The following is a 26,182-nucleotide window of genomic DNA, read 5'->3' as shown; positions in this document are numbered from 1 at the left end:
TATACCCCCCCGCAATACTCATGGGGGGGGTATAAACGTCTCCCTGACAGACATGAAGTCCCGTGCCCACCTCCACTGCAAAGGATGGAATGGAAAGAAGGAGAAGGACACAAACCCCTCCTGCCCCGACCTCCCCGCATCAGCACCACAAAAAAAAAGAACGATAAGCTGGAGACAGAGGGCGCCGCGCACGTTCAGACCCACTCCTGGAGGGAGCGCTTGCAGTATCGTAAGGCTTTAGACGGTCCTTTCCTGTGCAGCTGAATAATGACATAAATCAGTCCCAAAACACACACAAGTAGGAGAAGTGGCACCATAACCATGGCAACACTGACAGCCCACGTGTACTCACTGACGAGGACCGTCACGCCACCATCCCCGTCCTTGTCATGCTTGTCATCTGACTCCACGTCAGGGTTAAATGGTGGAAGGTCTGCATCCGGCCAGCGGGGGGCCGCGTCCGGCTCTTTCAGCACGTCCTCCTTGCAGCCCATGAAGTCCTGCAGAATAGACTTGGGGTATCCCGGCTCCGTCTTCAACCGCCGATTATCGTACTTCCAGTAGCTGGCGCCTTTATAGAAGTAGGTGTAGGCTGTAGGGAAAGAACAGGGTAAAAGATCAGGGCTCTGTTCCCCGAAGGGTTAATGTGAGCTCCATGCCAGGCTCAGCGTAGTCTGGGGGGAGCAGAAAGCCGCGGCCCCCTATCGTCCCGTTTCTATCTCCCCCCTGTGCCTGTCTATACCCGGATGCCACCGAGACGCCAGCCGTACGGCACCCACCAGACTAATGTGATTACTGCCTCGTCCACAAGATACTCACACGCGTCGGCACTCAGGAAGGCGCCTTTTGGGGTGTCTGGAATACCGGCCCAGACACTGATAGGTTTGGGGTAACCCTCATCTGCTGAACGGGTCTCTTCATTAAAACGCCAGTATCTGCAAAAGAGAAATACTATACCCGTGAGACCCCCAATGTGCAGCCTTCGTGCATCCCCATAAACTACCCTACAGATCCTCATCCCTACCAGCACGGCCCCCTATACACAGCACCGGATACCCTACAGATCCTCATCCCTACCGGTGCGGCCCCCTATACACAGCCCCGGACACCCTACAGATCCTCATCCCTACCGGTGCGGCCCCCTATACACAGCCCCGGACACCCTACAGATCCTCATCCCTACCGGTCCGGCCCCCTATATACAGCCCCGGATACCCTATAGATCCTCATCCCTACCAGCGCGGCCCCCGATACACCCCCGCCGCTGGTCACGCTATCTCCCTGAGCTTTTCCGGGAAGCTCCGGCGGCTTCTGTCCATACAGAACCTTTCCTGTTTTCCCACTGAGTTTATCTAAACATCCGGCCGTATCTGCGTGTGTCCTTCCTAATGTATACAATGTGCATCTACCGCAACACGTTACATGCGATACGCACATACAGCCCCGATACCCCTATACGGAGCCCCCCACTCCGCTGAGCAGGGTGTCTCCAGCCACCAACGAGGCAGATCGTTCCCTCTCTAGGATCCCGAAATCTTTATGTAAGAAGATCGTGACTTACTTGTCTCCACGGAATAAGTAAGTGTGGCCCATGGGCTCCCACCAGATGGCCGCGTCGACTCGGTCGTAGGGAATCCCGTATCCGAAGCTGCCGAGGGGCTGAGGGTACCCGCTTTCCAGATTTGCCTCTCGAAACAGCCAGAACTTCTCTCCTGCCAAATAAACAGCACCAGGTAAGACCCCCTGACACGGGAGATCTACCCACGCCGAAAACCACGGGTGACACGGGAGATCTACCCACGCCGAAAACACCGGGTGACACGGGAGATCTACCCACGCCGAAAACACCGGGTGACACGGGAGATCTACCCACGCCGAAAACACCGGGTGACACGGGAGATCTACCCACGCCGAAAACACCGGGTGACACAGGAGATCTACCCACGCCGAAAACCACGGGTGACACGGGAGATCTACCCACGCCGAAAACCACGGGTGACACGGGAGATCTACCCACGCCGAAAACACCGGGTGACACGGGAGATCTACCCACGCCGAAAACACCGGGTGACACGGGAGATCTACCCACGCCGAAAACCACGGGTGACACGGGAGATCTACCCACGCCGAAAACCACGGGTGACACGGGAGATCTACCCACGGCAAAACACCGGGTGACACAGGAGATCTACCCACGCCGAAAACACCGGGTGACACGGGATATCTACCCACGCCGAAAACACCGAGTGACACAGGAGATCTACCCGCGGCAAAACACCGGGTGACAGCAGGAGATCTACCCACGCCGAAAACACCGGGTGACACAGGAGATCTACCCGCGGCAAAACACCGGGTGACACAGGAGATCTACCCACGCCGAAAACACCGGGTGACACGGGAGATCTACCCACGCCGAAAACACCGGGTGACACGGGAGATCTACCCGCGGCAAAACACCGGGTGACAGCAGGAGATCTACCCACGCCGAAAACACCGGGTGACACGGGAGATCTACCCACGCCGAAAACACCGAGTGACACAGGAGATCTACCCGCGGCAAAACACCGGGTGACAGCAGGAGATCTACCCACGCCGAAAACACCGGGTGACACGGGAGATCTACCCACGCCGAAAACACCGGGTGACACGGGAGATCTACCCACAGCAAAACACCGGGTGACACGGGAGATCTACCCACGCCGAAAACACCGGGTGACACGGGAGATCTACCCACGCCGAAAACACAGAGTGACACAGGAGATCTACCCGCGGCAAAACACCGGGTGACACGGGAGATCTACCCACGCCGAAAACACCGGGTGACATCCTACATCTAACACCGAGAACTCAGGCTACTGTGTCTACAGGAACGGGCAACACCGTGTGACGTTAACACACAACACAACTGAGCATGCGCAGGAGAATGCGACCTCTGACCTTTAAAGAAGATGAACTTCCCATCGTGCCTCTCGTAAGCGGCTGTTATATTTGCTGGAAGACCCCGCCAGAAGTGGCCAATCGGCATTGGGTAGTTGTCGAGAACTCGGTTATGGCGGACCCTCCAAAACCAGCCTCCCTAACAAGGAAAGCACATGTAATCAGGAAACCGCCTCATGTATTATTGAGAAATACTCACCTAGAAGCCCACCACACGTGGACCCTCCGCTGCTCTTAGAACGCTCAGGAACAGAGGGCAGAACATTCTGGATTCCTGATCTGAAACAAAACATATTCTCACCTTGAACACAAACATCTCTCCTCGCAGCACGCTGACTGCATCAAAGTTGCCTTCGCAGATGTTTGGCCCGTACTGATCGGGCCTGGATGGGCTGCGGGGTGGGGGGGCTGCCCCAGGCTGCTCCGGCTTGCCCCTAGGAGGTGGTCTTGGGGGCTTCTTGTCAGGATTCTCAGTGGGTGGGATGATAGATGGGGTGAGGGGAACCTGATCCTCAGGAAGTCCTGCGGGACAAAAACGAGATAAAAGAGAGTGGAGGGGGAGAGAGCAGACAGGACCCAGAGCGACATGAGTGACGTCTACGAGACGTCGGTCAGGAAGCCCTCGACGTGGAGTAGGATCTCGCGGACAGCACGGGGAACCCGAGAGTGAGTGCGAGTGAGACCTGGCAGGCAGTGGTCACGGTCTAGAAGCGGGGAGGACTCCGCGAGACAGCGGATGGAATCTGGCCGAGAATTCGCATTCTTACCATAAAGTTGCTGTATCCCACGCCTATCATCATCAGGCAGATGGAATTCTTCCGTGTCCATCCACTGGTAGAAAGGAGCCATGATGGCCGTTGGGTTGTTGGAATGCTCTAATCCCAGCGAGTGCCCCAGCTCGTGAACAGCCACCAGGAACAGGTGGTTCCCTGTCACACAGATAAGAGTTAGACGCCAACCTGCGCGACTCTGCGCGGAACATACAGGAACGCTTCCCAAGGCGTGTCAGTTCCATGTCAACGAGCGCTAAAGCACGCTTACTGAAACCACCGTACACTGCCGCCCGCCACACGCCAACATCTCACCTGAGAGATCCGCGTTGTCAACAGTCCACGGCTCGTCCGAGTCGAAATGAGCGTCTCCTCCCATGCCTGGTCCTGGAAAATAGGCATGTGCCAGGAAACCACCAGGGCCGTCAAAGGGGGAGCTATCCCCATGGAAACCGGAGGCAAAGAGGATGAGGATGTCCGCGGCGGTCTGGCGCTGTAACCCGGCTTCGTACGGCACTTCCTGAAAGGTCAGCGGGGTCACGCCAGCCCACACCGCGAAGGCCCTGCGGATGGCTTGGAAGGAACTGTCGGCTCCCACCTTATGAGAGTAGTTCTGGATGCTGCGGGGAGAGAGCAGGCCGTCGGTGTCACGTCAAAGAGCGTCAACGAGAACCAGGGGGTCCGTTACCAACCTAAAAGTGAGCTTCTTGTGGCTCCACTTGCGTCCTGTGTGCGCGTAACGCTTCATTCGCATATTTGATTTGCCACGAGTCCCAAACTGATCCGGAACGCCGCAGCGAGGCCGCTGCATCCACCTGAGAACAAGCAGCGAGAAGTCCGGGAGATGGTTATGCAGTGGGGCTTGCTGGTGGGTAATGGCGTCTCTTGCCATCCATTCTAGAGACACCACACATGGCAGCCAAAGGTAAGGGGGTAAGTGGAACGCAGGAGGTGCACGGAAACAAATACCCGCTGTAAAGGAGCGGGTAACAGCGCAGGCATGATGCACAGGTCCCATTCACACTGGGGCATCAACAAATGCCGGGGTGGCAGGTTCTGCATTACAGGGGTAACAAGGGGTGGGGCAGGTTCTGCATTACTGGGGTAACAGGGGGTGGGGCAGGTTCTGCATTACTGGGGTAACAGAGGGTGGGGCAGGTTCTGCATTACTGGGGTAAAGGGGCGGGCAGGTTCTGCATTACAGGGGTGACAGGGGGTGGGGCAGGTTCTGCATTACTGGGGTAAAGGGGCGGGCAGGTTCTGCATTACAGGGGTGACAGGGGGTGGGGCAGGTTCTGCATTACTGGGGTGACAGGGGCGGGGCAGGTGCTGCATTACTGGGGTGACAGGGGCGGGGCAGGTGCTGCATTACTGGGGTGACAGGGGGTGTGGTGATGCAGAGAAGATGAAAGAGTTGCCCAGGTCGTCTGCACGAGTTGATTTGCCACCATGGTGCCAGCGCTGCCCGCTGCCTTTACCTTCCCCTTAGTAACATTTGGTGTGATCAACCGGTTCAGAAGACCTGGCACTCTGGCTGGCCGAGGACATTACTCTTTGGTGGTTTGGTCGAGTTCCCCGGTCACCGGGATCCCGTAGAACGCCTGCATCTCGGAGACGGCCGAGGCCAGGATCTGCGCAGAGCGGAGGGTGGACATCTGCCGGCTGCCCTGAGGAAGGTACCCATAGAGCCGCAACCAGGCCTGCAAAACACGGAGAGGAGCCGCCGGCCGGCAGCAAACCCAAATCAGCCGGAGCCTTCCACTTACTTTCAATGAATTCACAGAACAGGCCGAGTTCACGCAATGTCCCTGAGAGGCAAAGAATCGATGGCCAAGCACTAGATTTATGAACATTAACCCACGGAGCTGCGCTCTGTTGGGGGCCGTGTCAGAGCCAGTCAGCCCCCTACCCTGCTGTGGCACCGGGGCAGGCTGCGTACTGGGATTATGTTCTATCAACTCCTACTACCCCTGCCTGTTACTGCCTCTGGTCCCCACCTTCTATTACCCCCTGTCAGTCACTGCCTCTGGTCCCACACTTACTACCTCTGCCTGTCACCGCCTGCCGGTCCTCACTCTCTATTGCCCCTGCCTGTCATTGCCTCTGGTCCCCACCCTTTATTACCTCTGCCTGTCACTGCCTTCGATTCCCACTCTCTGTTACCCCTGCCTGTCACTGCCTTCGGTCCCCACCCTCTATTGCCCCCGATTACTCACCTCCGCTTTAGAGTCCCCTTCTGTGGTTGCGAGGTGTCCGGGACAGTAAAGCAGCAGGAGGAGGAGGCCCCAGGTCAGTAGGGGGGCTCCGGTTCGGATTGAGGGCCCCCCGCACACACCAGCTGCCATGGCAGGGGCTCAGACTGTCCCCTTTCTGTTTTCCCTTCGTCTCGTCCCGAGCCCGGACAGAGTGAGACACTCCCTGCTCGCCCCCCCCCCCCCACAGTCCCCGACCTTACAGCGCATGCGGCCAGGCACTGTCTACAAAGCGCTGCTGCTCCCGGTGGCCGCACCATGCAAGCCCTGAACTAGCCGCGTGGACCCTGCAGACCCCCGTCTCCCTGCGGCCACCGTCACAGGCCCCGCCCCGCATCCTGCCACCGGCCTCCCCTGGGTAGTGGGTACTCTTAATACTGCCCTCAACCAGGGCTCCACTGTGCGTAACCGCTTTATACTGCCCCCACCTCACCCCCCCCTAGGCACCACTGTGTGACTGCCCCCCTGCTAGCACCTCCTAACACCCTCTGCCAGGGAACTGCTGTGTGTAACCTTTTACTTCTGACCCCAGAAGCCACCGCCTAACACAAGTCTCCGAGGCACATGAACACAATGGTTTAATCCCACTGCTTCCCCCTACACACCACGGCACCATTACCTAAAGACATCACTATGGTATAAGTTCTCAACGCTGCCCACTGCTTCACAAATGCCACCATCTGTGAAATACCCTAGCCTTCCCAGATGCCACGATCCGCGCCCCCCCCCCCCCCAGCTCACAGTATGGTAATGCCCCACACCACACTGACACAGGGTTCTAATAGAGCACGATCCTTTGGCCACCACAGCCAGCGCAGCATAAGGGACCCTCAGGAAAGGAGCTCTGTGCAGTGCGCGCCATCATCTCTCTGCACTGGAGACGCAGCAGCCGGGGCGCCGTTCCATGTCGGAAGCGCAGGATACATCCCTCGTACGGTACCGCTCGGCTGAGAGGAACGACGGTTTTTACGTATAAGCCGCACACGCAACCGCGGAGCGGTGTAGCAGCTTCAAACGTTCCTCCTTCTTCGGGGAAACAAGGACGTTAGTCAGTGGAGGCTCCTCCATAGGAGCACATGCGCACGTGATCCACCAAAACCAAAAAAAAAAAATAATTTGTCCGAATTCATTAAAACCCCATTTTAATCTAAATTAAGTTAAAATGTTTTTTTTATTATTTTTTTTCCTTTTGGGGTTCACGTGCCATGAAGCCTCCTGTCTCCGGATGGAGCCTGCCTGTGTCTCTGCCTACAGCACATGCAATAGAGACCCCATTCGGCTCAACCGCTGCCGCGCTTGCTAAAGCGCCGGCTGAGCCACCTAGTAGTGATGTCCGGATCATGAAACAATCGTTCTTTTGATCCGATTCTTTTCAACGATCCGGATGAATCGGTTCAGTAGACTGAACGATTCATTTGTAGCAGTTCGGTCTGTGAATCATGCAGTTGTAACCTGATCCTAGAGTGAGTCATCTGCAGAGCACAGACTCTGGGACCAGGTTACAGTTCATTCATTCACAGTGGAACGATGGCGCAGAGTCAGAGTCGTTCAATGATTCGAATCATTCAGAGAATATCACTGACAACATACTTTTATAAATACATTAATAATTTTCACTGCCCCCCAGGATTTATATTCCCATTTGCGCCCCCCCCCTTTACCTCTAACTGCACCTTAAGTTAACTATTAAATTAACCCACATCCGCAGCATCAAATTAACCCTAAAGACCCCATCAACCATAACAGTCCCGAAACGAACCTGAAAGACACCATCAACCATAACGGCCCCTAAATTAATTGCATGTACTACAGCTAAATTACCTAATAAATTGGTATGGTCTTTAGGGTTAATTTAGGGAAATGTATTTTACCTGTACATTACGTCGTAAATGTACATTTCATTATCAAAATGTATATATTGTGAACCCCCATTGGAATTTTCACCAGCCGCCACTGAGAATTATAGAGCCGTAAAATCACACCGTGTTATCAGTGTACAGCCAGTACCCACTCCAGAGGATGGTGGCAGAACAGCCGCCGCAGCACCACCAGCGCCCGCGTGCCCGAGAGTTCTGCTACACACACACACACACAGCACTTTCTCCCGCCGTCCGCTTTAGACTGTTTAGAGGAACCACAACTGCACCAGCACTGCCTCTCCGATGCCCCGGGAGACCAGGCCAAAGCCTACACGTAGATCCAGGCAGCCGGGGCGGCCGCGCACACACAAGGAGATGGGCCGTTTGCTGCACGTGATGACTTTAATGTATAACTACAGAATTTATACATACAAGAGGGACAACCGAAAACCTACAAAATACAACACAGGACCGGTACATTTACAAAACATCCAAAACCTCTTACAAAACGGCCTGGATTGGTCCAGATCTTTGTGTACAAACCCAACAGAACCGGCGGGGAAGCCGCTGCCAACGTACAGACGGCACCCGCGTCATTTACAAGTCCAAAAAAAATAGCGTTTGATTCGAGTCAAACGTGTCCCCAGCGGCCCCGGCCCTCTGCGAAAGCTCCGAAAAGACCAGCCCAGACTGTTGGTTGTTTTTTTTTGAATTGCATCAATATTTACAAGAAAGAAAAAAAAAAAATATATATATATATATTCACAAAACCCTCTTTTTGGCCACACTTTGGGAGAACGGGGGAAATAATAAAACAAACAAAAGTAACCTGCCAAACCTTAGAACACCCCCCCCCCCCCCACCAAACCAAAGACATGCCGGCTGCTGGATTACCAGCAGGAAAACAGTGCTGTGAGCTGCCGGGGCGGAAAAATAATCAAACTGTACAGTGCGAGGGATTCTTCACATTGCAGACACTTCTTCAGCATCTTCGCAGCTCAGCTGGCACCCGTTCCTTCCATGACTTGCTGGGCCTGCTTCTGTCCCATGCAGCACTGGGCAACCGACTGGAACAACCTGGGTATCAAGAGCAACGGAATCAGAGGCAATGCAGACAGGGAGACAACAATGGTGCTCTAGACGAGTCGGCGACGGACACGCAGCAGACGTCACAGAATTTAATAGCGCGCGGCACCGATAACCAGACGGCGCACTGCACTCACTTCTCAATTTCCGGGGCACAATGAACAAACTCATGGTTCCAGAACTTAAAAGCAGGGTTCTTGATCAGCTCGATGAAGGTTATGAGAAGCCCCCATGGGTGAGGCCTGTTCACAATCAATCGCTCCAAGAGAACCCTAAAGACAAAATATATATCAATTGTAGCCATGGAAACTGCCCCCCCACAAACTTCAGCTAATCGGTTAAGGAGGCCAGGTGGCTTCGAGGCACGCACCTGGTGATCTGCTCCTGAATGGCCTCGGTGTTGGCCTCGGCAAACAGGTACAGCATGGTGCAGCTGAAGTAGTGCGTGTGGCTGTTGGGGTAGCGCAGCTGGTTGGCAATGGCGTTCAGGAAGAGATAGCGACCTGCAGGAGAAGCACGGATATAGCAAACGCGCAGCACCTGACCATTTTACCCCGGACGGGCCAAAGCCACAGCCTCACCTTCTGTGTCCAGATCCACAGCCAGGTTCTGGAAGATGTCCATGTGAGCAGAGTGAGTGATGGTGCTCATGGAAGGAGTGCTGCCTTTGTTGTGGATATGAGCAATAGCCTGAGTGCCGACATACAGGACCAACGCATTTATCAGCTGGATGTTGTAGCGATTGCCAGGCTCGTTGGATACCTGAAAGCACACGAGGTTACACACACCTGGCGGCTGAGCAGCGGATGCTGCCCCCCTCCGGTGCCGCGCTCAGGTAAATACCCACCTGCAAGTTACTACGGAGCTCAGACAGAAAGGTGACAGGCGAGCGGGTTTTCAAGTAAGAATCCAGATCCTTTTTGAACTGGGGAGGCATAACTCCCGTGAAGTTGGTGAGGATTCGTGGAGCGATGTTAATCTCACTCAGCATGTCCACCTGTAAAGGAGAGCAGCAGACGCCGCAGGGCTGTTAATGGGGGACTAAACGTAGAACGATGGCATTTTAAGTTCACGTTGGTTGCAGCAGTTGGTGCATGCAGCCGAGTCTTCGAGAGACACACACACACACACACACACACACGCATACACACCCGCAGTGTCCCCAGCTTCCCATGTAAGCTGCGCATGGTCTCTGCAGCGTCCATTTAAAAGAAAGCACGGGCTGTTTTGTTGCACCACAGCGTAACCACCGTCTAATGTTAAAACACTGGTTTAAAAATGGTGCTGCAATAAAAGCTCTATGAACAACCCTCTATGACAGGCTCTCGGGTGTCAGGATAATCCAAATGCTCCTGTCCTCCCCGGCAGTACCTTGAGGTTGGGCGTGAAGGGGTCTGGAAGTCTCATGTTGCGTGGGAAGGCACTCAGGATCAGATTCCTCAGCTGGATACAGTTCGGTGGGATAACATCGCAGAAGCCATAGTGATAATCGCACAGGAACTCCGGGAAGTCGTGGAGCAGCACAAGCAGCACACGCAGAGTGCCCTGTGATAGACAGACGTGTAAGCGGCCTTCAGAGATGACAGTCCTCGCTGCCAAGCGCTAAGCCAGACACTCACCTTATACAGAATTTGCATAGGTTTGGTGAGCTCCACGTTCCTCAGGAATGGAGCCAGGTATTTGAAGAGATCGATCAGTAGCTGCGCATACATGGGCCAGCCCTATGGAGACATTAAAGATTAGATCACAGCCCGGGGGGTGCCAACAGCTGGCTTCGGTCTGGTCACCTCACCTTTTGTTGCGGCGTGTGAGCCAACATCCGAGCAATGAATATGCGATGAGAAATGAGCTCCAGCCACGCGTAGACAAACCCTGCTGCTTTGGTCGGTCGGAGTATATGGAAGGTGTTGCTGGAAGAGAACGTCAAGACTTCAGGAACAAAGCGGCAAGCCCGTATCTAAGGGGGCTTTAGAGTTTTTTGAAGAACGGACAAGATGCCAAGGTCTACTACAAAGGGCACATACCAGAAAGCGGTCAGAGTCTGAAAGTTGATGGTTTCCAGGACGTGCTCAGGAGCATTCAATTCCAACAGCAGCATGATAAAGATTCTGTGGTATGGCAACTGCTGAAACTCACTCTGCCTCACCTCATGGTCCTGGAGGAGAACTCCCACAACAATACCGAGCACCTGGCGGAGAGGACGACAGCCATCAGGCGACGGGGCAAGACGGAGGACGCCCTCACACAGCCACCGGCAGCCACTCACCTTGTTCAGAAGGTTTATTTTAGTGACCGTATTGGCAGCTTCTCCAGAATGTTTTACCAGCAGAGCAATGAGACGCACGAAGGCATCCAGGTTATGGTAGCACTTGGCGCGGATCATGGTGGGATTGGCTGCCGGGTTATGCTGCTGTTCTGCTTGGGCGCGGTAACTGATCTCCACACACATCTCAGTGCACAAGCGGAAGAAGCGGGTGATGAGATCGTCAGTCTTCAGGATTCCTTGCTGATGCATCTGGGCAGAAGGGAAGCAAATCTGTACATCCAACAACCACAAGTTGTCCAAAACAAAGAAAATACGCTGGTATACACCGTGTTCCGTGTCACTTTTTTGGGTTATAGGGACCGCACGAAGCTTTGCAGGGATGACTCTCCTAGGAAAGTCCTAGAGGTGCTCTGATAGTTACCTGTCCAACAAATGCAGAGAAAGCCTTGGTGCTGTCCCTGCCAGCGGCTGCAGAATGGTACAGGTTCACCCATTCTCTCAGCAGGTATTCTGCCTTCTCCCGCAGACCGGGTGGGTCGTCGTACTCTGAAGCTTGCGAGATTCCAGAATGCATCATGAAGTTTGGACCTCCCTGGGCCCGTTCGATCATAGCTTCAAAGTTGGATCGCACAACATCCATTAGCTGGGGGAGGCTGTAAGTAAATACACAATTGACAGTTCAAGGATCCATGACTCTTACCGGATCTACCATTAACTTTGGAGAGTGAAACTCCACTGAAGGGCACCCTGTACTACGCTACCACACCACGCCGACATCAAAAGGTGCGGCTGGCATAATGGAAGCAAGAGAATTGCTATGCCACCACAGCGTAACCCTAGCCTGAGTCAAGGAAAGGGTTTAAAAATGGTGCATTTATTAAAGACACCCAGATCTGTACGAGAACAAGACCTCGCTGTACAGGGACACGAGACAAAGACCAGCAAAGCCAAAAAAAACAGCGGCAGGGCCAACTCACCCTTCAGGCGCATTGCCTCTGGAGTGCGCGTTAATACGCATCAGAGTCTCGATGGTGTGGAAGAACTCAGCCTCGGTGACATGGCCCACGCTGCGCTCATCCACCAGCAGGATCTTAACAAGCTGCATGGCGAAGGCTACAGCCATGTAATTCAGTCCGTTCTCCATTGACTGGATACAGCAAGACAAAGACCATGAGTAAGTTATCACATACAAGAAGCATTTGAGGAGACAAAGCGTATATGCCTCGTGCCCCAGCGGAACACGACATTACCTGAGCCAGGTGGACGTCATACTGCTGCATGTTCACCAGGTGATTTCGAATCAGCAGCTCAACGGCTTCCACATTATACTTATACTCATCTCGGCACTCCATTAAACATCTGCAAGGTACAGCAAGAATTAGGAAAGGTTCAAGCCTTCCAGCAAGTCGTCGTTACCAACGCAAAGTAACGTGTGGCTGATTTCGCGTACAAAATCTAGCCTTGGCCACGCCAATATTACATGCAATAAACTAGGCGTTCGTACAATAAGACGTCACCTACACACCTGGTAATTTGTTTGTTGCACCAGGGAGAGCCATAAGCACGGCCATCCTGCAGAGCTTTAAGAACCAAGAGGTGGCATTCCCGGTACCGAAGCAGGTCTGCGTCAGCACCACTAGTAGCATCCAGCAGCCCTTCCACAGCCTGGAGACGGAGAGACAGAAATACCGTTAACACAGAAGATCAGCAACATACACTACCTAACGACAACGCAACCGATGTGGCCTCTTCTCACCTTTTGCAGGAGTCCAAGGGCAGCAATGGCATCTCTGGAGTTGCGGGCGAGTGCTACAGCCTCGAGCAAACTGCGCAGAGCCTGCGACTGAGGATTCATGGCGAGTGTGGGCGGAATTGTATGCAACTGCTGCTCCAGTTCAGTTATACACTTGTCATAGATCTGGGCCACATCATCAGTAGCCCAGGCCTGCTGCTAAGAGATTGAAAAGAGGAAAGACTCATACCAGATCCTACTGTAGACTTATCTATTTAGCAGACAGATCCCTAACGACACACGCACATACCTTCATTGGCTGTGCCAGAAATCCGGTGGGCTGTGTTAAATCATTGGTGGGAAGGAATCCAGGAACATTGCGTGCAAATTCCTCATAAACAGCCAGCTGTTTAGGGTCCACGCCACCAACCTGTGAAACACCAAAGTTCACAATTAAATCACAGCAGCATTCGCTCTACTAAGGATCGTGCAACCGGGACAATGGTCTGCAGGACTGATGCAGCGCATGCGTATCAACAAATAGAACAAAAGTCCATTTTCATTTAATGCAATTACTGAGCCCTCAGCCATTTTGCTTTTGGGGTAAAGGCAATAGACAGAAAACTTGATTGCAAAGTAGATACACAATCTCACCTTCAGTCGGATCTGCTCCGGCATGCGCTCGGCCTGGTAAGTTAGAACCACGGGATCGCAGTAACGCCGTCCTTCCTGTCTAGCATGCTTCCTCAGCTCAAACTCCTGCAAACATTCAGCGCAAGCATTAACCTCAAAACTCTTCACTTTCCGCCTCGCAAGGAGTAAGTCTGAATTGTCAGATATTTTATGATAGAAAACATGTATTCTATATATTCTGTATTTTACATGAACACAAAATAGTCAGAGCCACTTTAATCATATAATGATTATTTCTTTCTTTCTGTCTTTGTTCCCTCTATAATTGAGAACAAAGAAGTATTCATGTATATAGATGTTTCAGTATATATGATCCAATTAACGTTATCTTCCATGAGAAAGTTAAGGAGTAGACACTACATATCCTTAGGAATGTAAATTGGAATGGGGGATACGTCGTAAGACCCCCAAAACCTAATTTACTACCTAGGAGGCAACGTCTGGAGATATGAGTGACTACAGAGACCTGATTTACTATCTAGGAGGTAACATCTAACGATAAGGGTGACCATGGATGAATTCCAAACACATATGTAACGGTCTTAAATTATTTCTTAGACCAGAGCGTCTCTCGCAGGTAAATTAAGAAATTACAACGGTGTAAATATGAGTAGAAGTCCTAATTATAATGGGTAAAACCCACCGTTATGATTGGAGAATTCCAATCAAGAGGTGGAGGCTATGATAATGAGCCCTGTGTTTAAAAGCTTAGGTCTTTAATAATTAAGGAAACTGACCCTGGAACTCACCTTAAAAACTCACCCTGGGACTCGCCCTGAAACAGACAGACCCTGACGGACTCATTCATTTAAATTTACCCCAGAGAATTGGAATCTTAAGATCCTGGCACCATAATTTTACTCTTAGAGTTACTTTGAGTTCTTTTAGAAAGTTATATTTCTTTCCACTTAATTTCTTGCCGCTGAACCTGGATTCATTTCTGCAAGGACCAGTTGGACCACAGCAACCATGGTGGTAAATATAATGGTTTTATTACTCTGAATAGAGGTGAATTTTGTCTTCTTCGTATAGAATTCCCTGTTTCTGGGAAGTACTATATTGCATTATTGTATATGACGGCTTGTGAGACTGCAGCTTATAACCCGTGATAATAACAATAATGAAAAGGTACTTTTACCTGTAGAGGAAGTTTGACATTATTTGCATCTATTAGGAACTTCACTAATACTCTTAGACATTATTAAATTTTTAATGTCATATTAGTAGAACTAATATATAAATAGAGTTAGTGATCTTTTTATTACTACCCTGATTATTATTATTTGGTTGCTGAGTGGACTGGAAATTAATTGTGTGTTAGACTCATAAAGTAGTAATTCATATTGATAATATCGATTATATATTCTGTATTTGAATTGATTCATTTTTGACATGTTTTAAGAATTTTGTGTTTTATATCATGCACTGTGTGACTCATATTTTATAAATTGTGTTTACAATAAATAATATTTTCTTGATTGACTATCGTGGCGATATCCATCTAATTTGAATTATAATTTTCGGCGATCTGAAAGAATTTAGGATCGGAGATAAAATATAGGGTATCTCCTTAAATTAATATTGTGGATGCGGTACTACAATATTTGGTAGCGTCGTTATTTTGCGTGTGTGAAAATATTGGTTTTGCCTATTTAGTCTCATTAATATCCCTAACATACTACTTCAAAAGGCACATTTGAAGCTAGTGACCAGAACAATGGACGCAGTCCAGAGCAATAGCTACTCGAAAGAAGAGGCATTAGTGTGAGAGTCATCTGATCCCAGGCACTTTAACCAACAGCCCATAAACAGCCCAATGTTTTACACAGAGAAAAGAAACTCAGGAGGGGAGCGCGCGGGAAACATACCGTGGCGAGTCTTTTGTCCATTTCGGGGCCAGCCTTCTCCACGGCTGTTTTCTGTATGAAGCAGCAGGCCAGTTCACAGTTGTCTTGAGCAAGTTGTGCTGCCGCCTGCTCCATCATCTCCCGCTGCTGAGGGGAAGCCGCCTGAAGAGCAGAAGATAAGCGGTAAGTTTATGCCGAGTGCAGAGACGGCCAGCTCGCCAATATGCTCAGGCATCAGACCTCCTGTACATTAGCTCTGTAATCAACATCTAGCAAATGCAGTTCATATGCAGGGACTCCTCATACTAAAGCATCAGGTACTTCGGCAGCGCAGTCTTCATAGAGCCAAAGGTCACCATTACCACCACCTGAACTCCAGGTACATTAGATCTGTTTAGGTCTTAACACTACATGCTGCAGCATAAGGACTGCATAACTGCCCCCGACTTTACAATGCAGCCCTTACTGCATTTCCAGGAGGAGGCTGGTACTTTACCCGCATGGCTGTGGCAAAGCTGTTCTTCAGATTGGTGGCTATGCTCATCAGCAAGGGTTCCCTGCAGGTTATCATGGCCATGCCAGCAGTCAGGTTGCGCATCATGTGGTGAGCAGCCACTCGCATACGAGATTCCTCAGAGTCCAGAGCAAAGTCCTTGCGTACGATCTGTTCACAAGTAGTCATGGCAATTTTGATGGAACGATCTACCACAGGATGCACCAACTCCTGCACAGCTCTCTCAATAGCTTGGCGCACACACTGCTTCAGCTGAGGATGGGCTTGAAACAGAGGAATCTGGGAGGAGAGAGAAAAAGCACGATGCTTTAAAAATAGCAGCTGGAATCACGAGACAAGACCATGCTTACCAGAACAAGTACTATGAACATCATAAAGCAATCAAGACTTAGGAGAGAAGGACACAGGAAGCTTATAGCGAGCCCCTGGAGGAACATGGTACTCACTGTGGGGTTGAGGGTAATGTGAGGAGCAAGTCCTGCAAGCGAGTAGACGTGTATGTCATGGTAGCTGTATTGAGGCTGCGGAGGAACGCTTGACGTGCATGTTGTACTAGGAGGGGGAGCAGTCGCTGTGGCTGAACAGGAGAAAAAAGTGTTAATATTTCACGCGTGATGAGCTACACTGGTAACGGGTGTCACACTGGGTGACTTTAGTAGAGGGCAATTCACCTGTGAAAACCGCATCAGACTCCTGCTTCTCTACAGATGCCCATAGCCGGCCTGCTGTACGGATAGCATACTCGTTGGCACCCGTGACAGGCGGGGGCTCCTCTCCTTGCTTTAGGTCTTTCTTGGGGGCAGAGAGCTGCTCATCCAAGCTCTTCAGGCGGTCCTTGTCCTTCAGGAGACTTCCAGGCTTCAAATCATTGATGTCCAAAGCCAGATTTTTACACAAAACCTCAATCTCAAATTTAAGATTCAGCTGCAAAGCACGATCAAAAACAGACCGGTTACACAGCGGATTAGTCTAGCTGGCACGGTGCACAAAGCCGCTACATAAATACAAACAGCCTCGGATGCCAAGAGGGAGTCCTGAGACACGATGCTATAGATATAGGGAGAAGTCGAGCTCACCTTCAGGTCATGCTCCTGGTGAAGCTCAGCCAATACATTCATTATAGCCATAGTCCAAGGGTTGGGAGGACGAAAAACCTGCGTGAAATAAATCTTCAGGTCGTGCATTCTCGATGGTTAGACTTTATGGCGAGACTAGCCAGATACTTACCACACTCCTGACACTGGACTCCAACACTTTGGCCACAAAAGGCACAACATACAGTAGCTCCTGCTGGCCTTTCACATACGCTTCCAGCAGCAAGGACTTCACATCCAAGTCCTGAGGAATAAGGCGATCAGTGACTAGATGCACAAGAAACACGCATGCTACATGCCCACCCTCAGCCAACATTAATGATTAACTCCATGGATTATCTACACAATTTGGCCACAACTTGTAAAACCTGGACGTGCAGCTTTTTTGTATAACCATTTGAGAAATTACAACAGAGGATATAGTTATTCACATACTGTGTGCAAGATGGGCTTGTTCTTTGCCAAAGTGATCATTCCCAGCCAGTGACCCAGGTTCTTCAGCAAAGAGCGGTCAGAGAAATTGGCAGCAGCTTTGTCTGAAGTCAACAGGACCTGAAAAGAAAAAGGTCAAGGAACCCTTAGAAAATCATAGCAACACAGACACGCACGGGACCTACAAGAATGCGGCATATTACCTTTATGTTCCGGTAAGTCTCTGCCAGTACCATCTTATTAAATTCCAGGTTTTTCAGGGCGTCCATGAAGTTGGAATACAGGCTGTGGAAATTAAGCTCAATGCTCACCCTCTTCATAACCAGATACTGAGAAACCCATGGCATGAACTCGTCTTTCACGGTCTCTTTCAACTCTTCCACCTGGAGGACACACATTAACATTAAGCAAACATTCAGCGAAGCGGCACTTCACATAAAAAGTGAGAAAGCTGCTTCACCTATGCATTGACCAAAAATGAAAAAACCAAATATCCCACGTGTAGAGATAAAAATATAGGTAAATAAATACTTTCCCACAATGAAAGCAGCTACCAAAAAAAACACTCTTCCTCAACACTCTTTGAGTTGTGCTTCATCTTAACTAATTTATTTCCACATGCTTTTGCACAATACTCTGAGTTGTGCTTCATCTTAACTGTAAGTGTATACCGATCTTTCAAGATCAACTTATAGAAGATACTGCACCGTCCTGGTTTTGTTTGCTTTTGCAGAACACAGTCTTTTGAAGCTTGAATTTTGATGAGCCTGCTTTATCCAGTCCTTTTGTGAGTGTTACTAACACCATAAAATATTTTTTATTATTTGACAATATCACACTATTGGTTGTGTGTTTATGCGCTCCATTATCCCTTGTCCTCACCTATGCATTGAGCATGCCAACTGAGCAAATCATTTTGGGGGTTTAGCAGATGCCATATCCCCAGAACAGCACGCTAAGAGACATGGCGGGGAGATTGATATGCAATCTGCAGCAACTGCTGCGAGAAGAAACTGCTCATTCAAACTAGTAAATGGTGGACATAGAAAGACAAACCTTTTGTGTCATGTTTGACTGTGACAAGTTATTAAATATAAAAGCTATCTTCTCCTGGACGTTTTCGGGAGGCTCCACGGTTCTCTCTGCCTGGTCTGTGGCCACCAGCAGGGTGTCTATGTTTGTAGTATTGATCGAAGGCTGCAATCAAGCATATTATATTGTTAACTGCACAAAAACAGATGCCAGGGCAGCAACTCTTACCAAGCACGAGATTACCAGTGTCCGAGGACTGGCGGCTTACCGGAACGTCCTTCTTGAAGCTGACGCCTGTGGGTCTGGTTATGGTGATAGTTTTTGCAGTAGCAGTGCTGGCGGAGGTAGTTACAGCATTCGTAGTGACGGGGCCAGGGAGCGGAGCTTTTGCAGGAGCTTGGGCCTGTGCCTGGGAAAGTGCAATACTTCCTGGAGTGGTGATGGAACCCTGCATCTTCACCGGTGGATCTCTGGACTGCTGCCCATACTCTATGTACTGATGGGAGAAACACACACGCTGAACAGAATGCAGGCAACACACCGCTAGCTATAAATACGGTGCCAAGTCAGACGGCAGCTCACCTCCTGCAGGTGATGGGGGAATTGCATAAAGTGACTGATAGAAGCCAAGTGCTGACAGTACTGCGGATAATCCTTTAACCTAAAAGTAGAGCCAAAACAGTTTGAAATGTTCAACGAAACGTAGATATATAAAAAAAAAAAAAAAAAAAGTGATACTACTACAAACTTACCTATTTTTAAACCTATCTAGGGCAGCAATGCCAAAGAAATACATTTTGGATCCATAAGGTTTGCGCAGGGCTTCCAGGACATAGCGCAAGGCCAGCCCGAGAGCCATGTAAGTGACCAGTCCCTTCTCAATGATGCCCCCAAACAGACATGCAGTTATGTGCAGTTCTTTGTCTGGATACTGAGGGAAGAAGCGGTATTCCTCAAACAGGTTCCTCAGCATGCAGTTAAATACTTCCCGCTCACGCTTTATGGAGGAGTCTTTAAACCTCTGTAACATTTCCAAAACCTGAAAAGAAGATGGTACCATATCAGGACCCCATCGTTCTGGCAGACAGAACACGTAGAAAGGGTGAGCTCCGTCAAAACGAACAGCCTTTCAAAATTACGCACGTACCTCGTCCACAGACATAGTCGGATGGGGAGGCTGGTTGTAAATCCGCTGGAAGTAGCTGTTTGCTTCATCGTCAATTTCTTTACTGAAGTGCTGATTAGCCTCTGGCCAAACCTGAGACAAGTCGGCTACAAGAATGTCACAGTGTTAGGGGACCAGAGTATTAGGTGCAATACACCCCACAAACAGTAATAATGATTGCCTCGCATCAAATGAGACGCTTCCAATTACCCCCACACGACACAAACCCAGCTCAGACTGCACAATGCATGCAAGGAATAGACAGATTGCAAAAAGGCTTCCGTGGCTACTTAAACAGAGGAAGGGATGTCTCTTACTTTGCTGGAACGTAGGCTGGTTCAGTCCAGATGTGCTCAGTTTCCTTTGGCCAAACGGATCACTATTCACCGGTGGAAGGCCAAGGCCTCCAGAACCCATTCCTGTCAAGCTGCCAGTTCCAAGTCCACCTGCACAAGAGAGCAGCCAACATTACAGTGGACGTCAGGAACACATTCAAGATCCATAAGCATTGCTACATAAGATTGGGCCAGCCATACACATGGTCAAGCTACAGGTGAAGCATGCTGCACCAAAAACAAAGCGCTACCTGGAAGTTGAGAAGACAGGCCCCCGAGGCCACTAAACGCAGTGGGCTGACTTGGAGTGGTAAGCGGGGGAAATGCCTTTGCTGGTGACTGAGGGGCACTGAAAGCAGAGCCCAGGTTGGGAGGGAAGGCAGGCATGCTCTGTGTATGAGGAGCTGAGCCCCCAATACTGAGTGAGGCCATAGCAGAAAGAGGGTCAATCTAGAAGGAGAAAAGAAAAAAACATTAACTGGTTGTGCCAACCGATTTCAATAAATATTTAAACAGTCTGAGCAGCCAACACAAATATTCCTAAAGTCTGCTGCAACTAATGTAAGATGAATGAAACAAGGTTACTCTAACCACCCAGCATTGACATAGGTGCTAGCAAGTGAGAGATACCTGTACAGGGGATATCGCGTCCAAACTGCTTGTGCTGGGAGGACGACCTTTTGGCATCACACCCGGTGGTGGCTGACGTGCTTTGGTCACCACATTACTGCAATTGGCAACCATTGTCAGGATGGTCTCTGATAGTTCCTGTGAAACACTCCTGCGAAAACAATTCAAATTATCCATTTAACACAAAAACGTACGATTCGTAGGCAAAACAGCGAAAACCCGGAGTTCAGCCATACGCACATGTAACAGCGCAAGGCACCGGAGTCTCTTCTACATACACCCCGCTGTTCTCAGAAATATTCCGCTACTTCTGCAGAACATTGTTTCAGAGCAAAAGCCAAAGCATTCTGCCAGGAACACAGGCAAACCTGACGGTAACATGCTTAGCCGTCGTAACAGATGAGGCAGAATACTTACCCCGCGCAGGCCTGGAGACATGCCAGCATGGTAGCCAGGGTCTCTGGAGGGAGCTGGGCGCTCTTAGGCTGATCTTTTTCTGGTGCTAGGCCTCCCAGTATGGAAGGACATCTTCTTTTCAAAAAGGTCATGCAAGCTTGTATAAAGGGTTCCTACAGGATGCAGGATAAGGTATTACTTTAAACATGGAAAGCAGAGAAAACATTTTTATTATTACTCCCTCAGAGACACGGAATACAAAAACAAATCAATATGGCAATTAGTAAATGTGATTAAAACATCTCAGTGAGGTTCTCTAAAAGACTTGAAGGGTTAAAATGTCAAGCCTCAAAAAAATAAACCAAAAAGACAGCAGCGCTAAGGGGATTCAACCAAGGAACCACAACATGGCAGACTTCAGACCCATGAGACAAACCGGGATTCGGTCTTACCCCATGCTCTCGTATTTTATCCGTGAGCCATTTGTCAAGTTTGAGGTACTCGCGTCGAGAGGCCAGCGCAGCAAGGTCAATAACGAATGCAAACGGTGTAGCATTTAGCAGCATTGACAATGCCTACGGACAGGAAATGACAGAATGCGGTTACAAGTGGGACACATGATTCACAACATGTTATAATCTGTTTACTTTGACGTGTGCAGCAAAAGTCACCTTTAAATCCTGCGCCACATCCAGTATACGCGAGAGCCGGGCCTGGTCGTACTGTTCTCCACGCATGTACCATTCTGCCATGGCATGCATGATAAGCTGGCGGATGGAAGGAGACTGGCCCTGATAAAAGAGTACACAAAAGGGCAAGTTACACCAAGAGCACGATGGAAGCCACATTTAGTCTCATCACGCCCCATGATCTCCAGGCTCCACAAGCAGGAATTCATACAATGGCGGCAAATATTTCACCAGGGTACGCACGTAACGTTAAGAGCTTCATGAGAAACACACAACTAGAACTTGCTATGGAAAGCCGTCTAGCAAACTGAAGACATTTACACTAGAGGCCACGCTACCAGTCACTGGTTCAAGCACCGGTAAAGCCAGCTATTAACAGTAAATTGCATGAAATAATGCCACTCACCTGGCCATGCCACGCATAGTGCAAAATGATGGCAGAATTGGGGTGGTTGCCCAGGAATATCGGCATGAGTGTTGAGATGAGCTCATGACGCAGGGTATGCCAGGAGGTGTTGATCTGTAGCAAGGCCAGAACCAGCATGTCCGGGCAATGCTTGATGGGATAGCTGAAGAGCTGTTTTACTTGTTCATACTGTCCCACCTCTGCCAGCCGAAGAAGGGACTCTATCAAATCTAAACTCTTCCTACAAACACAGGAGATGTAAATCAGTCACTGCTTTGAAGTTTCAAAGCTCCAGAAGCCCTCAATGACAGAAAAGGCCCATCGTCCCTGAGCAATGCCACATTAATACTTGCCATGTCGCAATCTCCCGGTTGTCATCTTCTGGAGGAGCCTTGAGGATATCAGTTGCCACAGTGTGGCAGGAGTAGTCAGCAAAGCAGAAGATATCTGGATTCATTAGGGAATGCTGAATGAAGGAGAGCTGCAAGGAACAGCAGCATTAATACACATTCCATTCACCGCATGGACTTTAATGATCATATAGAGATTTACTTACCTGGCCCTCAGCATGTTTCCAGGGTCTGTAGATGAGATCAACAGGGAACGACTCCATGCAAAGGCCTCTCTGGATACCAAACACCACTGTCTGAAGACCTTTACTATCACGGATTTGAAACCCTGGGTGATCAAGCTCATACGTGACCTCTTTAAAGTTCAAGGTGGGATTCTGTAAGAAAGCATAAATCACTAAGACATCAGTACCAACAGAAACACTGGGGCATTTGCATGTAACAAACATGAAACATACAGGTAAACATTCAAACTGAACATGGTTCTAGAGATTAGAGATTCTGATTGACTAGCAAAATATACACATACGCTCACATACTTACAAGTTCCTTAACCACATCTATGAGCACTTCAACATTCCACGTGTGAGCCTGCGCTCCATCAGATTTATCTTTGCCATCACTCCAGATGCTGCTGCCAGGGGAAGAAATAGACTACAAAACAGAAGTCAACAGGTTACAATATACCCCCACCGACCCAGCACCAACCATTCTCTAAGTTAAAGACAAGTCTTCACCTGCAACGCAATACCATCAGTCAGACCAGAGTGTGTCCGAGCCATCATCCCAAGCACTCGCGCAATCTGTACGGCCGTAACTTCTCTAACGCCAAACTGAACGATGATATTGCGGCATTCGTCCAAACTGAAATACAAAAAGGTTCAATAGTAACCAATACATTGCAGATACCAGCCGTACCTCAACTGAGATAACCGTGCTTGGTGGCAAAGACGCCCACAATTTCAGAAGGCAATTCCTCAGGCACAAGCTTCTGCTTGGTACAAACCTGGAACAGAAGCCATATCCAACTTCCTGCATGAAGTCTGCTAGAGAGCTGTCCATCATGGTTTTGGAAATTCCGCCAGAGTCAGATAAAATACGGTCCATCAGGACGTCCCGTTTTTCAGGGTAAAGAAGTGGTGCAAGCACCACCGGACAGCGCTCCTGGGGAAAATCTAACAAAGGCAACACTTACTTTGCAGCGTATGATAGCAGCATACAACATATGTCCCCACTTGAAGCGGGTACGCAGCACCTTAAATCACGTCACCAGCTTTAAAAAATGGAGCGCTAGTCACGTGTAAATGCTGATCTAGATTAAAAACATCGAGCTTGCTCCTGCAATGCAAACACATCAACCACTCAAGACTGCAAGATACCTCTGCGTAGGGTCTTCAGAAATGCAACAATTTGCTCCTGTCCAACCCCGAAGGCTCCCTTCTGGCCAAAAAGGAGATTGGAGAGGAGGAGGTGCAGGACCTCTATGGCAATATCTTGGAAGCCACCTTCTTGGCTGCCGGACACGTCCACGTCAACGTAGGAACGCAGAAGGTCAGGGAGCTTCTGCTTCACAAACTGGGCAGCTTAGAAAGAGAAGTCAGGGATTAGAAGCAGTGACATTTCAGCGCAGGTCACCAGAACCAATGTTTATACGTGTATTACAAAATATAAAGGATAACCAAGGAACTAAACATACCAAATCCACGCAGGTCACAGCTGGAAGAGTTGAGAAGCGCAAGGCCGAAGATAACCTGCACGAGAGGTCATGTGTAATGAGATAAAAGTAGCGGCACAGCAGGGGGGGGGTTAATATCGGGTTCCATACACACCTCTTGAACCTTGCTGAGCTTCAAAACTTTACTGAGCTGGGCAAAAAGGTGGGGAGAAGGTTTGAGGCTCTAAAACAAATACAATAAAAGATCAGTAAGGCAAGTAGTCAAACCCATTCCTGCTCAATGAACAAAACTGAAGGCACTTCTGTAATCACACAGAACAGGCCACAATGCGGAACAGGCTGGGGTTACTAACCTTCTGGTAGTGCAGAGGATTGTCTATTGCGTAGCACAGAGTAGAGATGAAGTTTGGTTTGGTTATCAGTGATAAGCACTCTTGAATCAGAAATTGTGTCTGTGGGGGAAACATAATAAACTTTTCAAACACCGGCCACAACAACCCACAGCTCACGTCTAAAAACACCCGCAACTGCCAAGGCACCGCTTACCTGATGAAAGTCTTTCCCACTACTTTTACCATCGCCACTGAAATCCACGTGTGAAAATAGACAGCGTAACAAGTGCCTGTCTGCTTCAGGGCCGTGCCGATTCACAATCTTGGGCCCGAGAGAAAAAAAAAAAAGGTTGCTTTTCAATCACACCGATATGCATTCACTATGCTCCTCAAACCGCACTAAATGCATGAAGCCGGCTCGTGGGTGTTCAGCCATCCGCACGCGTCTCTATTATACCTCGGGGAGGCAAACCCCAGATAAGATTTTCCCATCCCTAACTGATAAATCACAATTTATTAACGGCCGTTAACGAGGAGCATAAAGTCCCAGCCAGCGCTTGACGATTTCCCACTTACATGTTGTATTTCCAGTTGGCTAGCTCGGTAGTTTTTCTTGGTTAAATTGTCCACAAGGTAGCTTATTTGAGACAAGGCCAGCGAGAGCGAGTCAAGATTCATTGCTGGTCAGGGCGGAAGCAGGCGGCCGAGCCCGGCGCAAAATCACCATTATTCCCCTTTAGTCACTTCAGAGACAGGTTAATTTCTTTTAATTAGCCTACCACTGAACTAGGAATGGTCTCCTCAGTCTGACTGGATGTCCTCAAACATGGCACCTAGAAGCAGAACAGACCTGATTTATACAAATTATAATATTTAACATTAAAAATGAACAAACACGCAGTCCGCCCCAGCAGCTTACAGCCGCAGGAAGGTTTCACAGAGGACAGATCCGCCGCACTCTGCTCACCCAGGTCAGAATCTGCGAGGATCGGATATTTCAACACTAGGGAGTTAAGGCAAGGGAAGGTTAGAGCAACGAGGGGCGCGCCCGACAAATAGTGTGGGAGGGGCTTGAGTCGGTGAGTGCCGTCGGGCAAATAGTGTGGGGGGGCTTGAAGAGGGCAGCCGTGAGAATACTAGAAGGAGGGGCGCTTGGGCACATGCGAATACTAAGGGGGGCGCACTTGTAGCAGCGATGGCGCCGTGCGAATAGTACGGGGGGTTAGGAGCAGCGGGGGTGCCGTGCGAATAGAACGGGGGGTTAGGAGCAGCGGGGGTGCCGTGCGAATAGAACGGGGGGGGGTTAGGAGCAGCGGGGGTGCCGTGCAAATAATACAGGGGGTTAGGAGCAGCAGGGGTGCCGTGCGAATATTATAGGGGGTTAGGAGCAGCGGGGGTGCCGTGCGAATAGTACGGGGGGGGGTTAGGAGCAGCGGGGGTGCCGTGCGAATAGTACGGGGGGGGTTAGGAGCAGCGGGGGTGCCGTGCGAATAGTACGGGGGGGGGGGTTAGGAGCAGCGGGGGTGCCGTGCGAATAGTACGGGGGGGTTAGGAGCAGCGGGGGTGCCGTGCGAATAGTACGGGGGGGTTAGGAGCAGCGGGGGTGCCGTGCGAATAGTACGGGGGGGTTAGGAGCAGCGGGGGTGCCGTGCGAATAGTACGGGGGGGTTAGGAGCAGCGGGGGTGCCGT

The 26,182-nt window shown here is 50.1% G+C and overlaps 2 protein-coding genes across 6 annotated transcripts; both read right to left on the bottom strand.

Annotated features, from left to right (window-relative positions):
• Nucleotides 1-194: 194 nt before the first annotated feature.
• On the bottom strand, nt 195-5,974 carry LOC149299374 (matrix metalloproteinase-15-like). Of its 3 annotated transcripts, none has more exons than XM_089486397.1 (10): nt 5,924-5,974; nt 5,259-5,407; nt 4,400-4,522; nt 4,023-4,327; nt 3,705-3,866; nt 3,239-3,459; nt 2,938-3,076; nt 1,562-1,712; nt 820-935; nt 195-592 (listed from the first exon to the last, which is right to left on the bottom strand). In XM_089486397.1, exons 2-10 carry the CDS (start codon nt 5,360-5,362, stop codon nt 195-197), a joined length of 1,719 nt encoding a protein of 572 aa, XP_089342523.1. In that variant the 5' UTR covers nt 5,363-5,407; nt 5,924-5,974. The 3 variants fall into 3 exon arrangements, with proteins under 3 accessions (XP_089342523.1, XP_089342522.1, XP_089342521.1); XM_089486396.1 differs by lacking the exon at nt 5,924-5,974 and having other exon boundaries at nt 195-404; nt 477-592; nt 5,259-5,362; XM_089486395.1 differs by lacking the exon at nt 5,924-5,974 and having other exon boundaries at nt 3,239-3,468; nt 3,702-3,866; nt 5,259-5,362.
• Nucleotides 5,975-8,816: 2,842 nt separating this feature from the next.
• LOC149299373 (CCR4-NOT transcription complex subunit 1) lies at nt 8,817-25,170 on the bottom strand. 3 transcript variants are annotated; one of them, XM_089486273.1, is made up of 48 exons: nt 25,069-25,170; nt 24,707-24,814; nt 24,514-24,612; nt 24,315-24,383; nt 24,182-24,236; nt 23,865-24,068; nt 23,492-23,660; nt 23,223-23,349; nt 23,029-23,139; nt 22,692-22,862; nt 22,485-22,616; nt 22,136-22,372; nt 21,712-21,831; nt 21,493-21,615; nt 21,062-21,213; nt 20,645-20,795; nt 20,266-20,464; nt 19,976-20,125; nt 19,662-19,786; nt 19,267-19,553; nt 19,097-19,175; nt 18,783-19,010; nt 18,539-18,679; nt 17,686-17,865; nt 17,486-17,602; nt 17,184-17,294; nt 17,033-17,110; nt 16,709-16,880; nt 16,403-16,533; nt 15,939-16,235; nt 15,464-15,604; nt 13,557-13,661; nt 13,213-13,332; nt 12,927-13,118; nt 12,696-12,835; nt 12,421-12,529; nt 12,148-12,317; nt 11,592-11,823; nt 11,171-11,440; nt 10,929-11,092; nt 10,697-10,814; nt 10,524-10,625; nt 10,276-10,449; nt 9,752-9,901; nt 9,486-9,666; nt 9,275-9,407; nt 9,042-9,176; nt 8,817-8,895 (listed from the first exon to the last, which is right to left on the bottom strand). In XM_089486273.1, exons 1-48 carry the CDS (start codon nt 25,168-25,170, stop codon nt 8,817-8,819), a joined length of 7,140 nt encoding a protein of 2,379 aa, XP_089342399.1. The 3 variants fall into 3 exon arrangements, with proteins under 3 accessions (XP_089342399.1, XP_089342400.1, XP_089342401.1); XM_089486274.1 differs by having other exon boundaries at nt 11,171-11,419; XM_089486275.1 differs by having other exon boundaries at nt 11,171-11,419; nt 19,997-20,125.
• Nucleotides 25,171-26,182: the final 1,012 nt, after the last annotated feature.

The sequence above is a fragment of the Sceloporus occidentalis genome, unplaced genomic scaffold, assembly GCF_023333645.1.
Source record: "Sceloporus occidentalis isolate IW3139 unplaced genomic scaffold, rSceOcc1.0.p SCAF_29, whole genome shotgun sequence".
Taxonomy (NCBI): domain Eukaryota; kingdom Metazoa; phylum Chordata; class Lepidosauria; order Squamata; family Phrynosomatidae; genus Sceloporus; species Sceloporus occidentalis.
The sequence above is the reverse complement of the archived record's forward strand: the minus strand, read 5'-3'. Positions and strand labels throughout refer to the sequence as shown.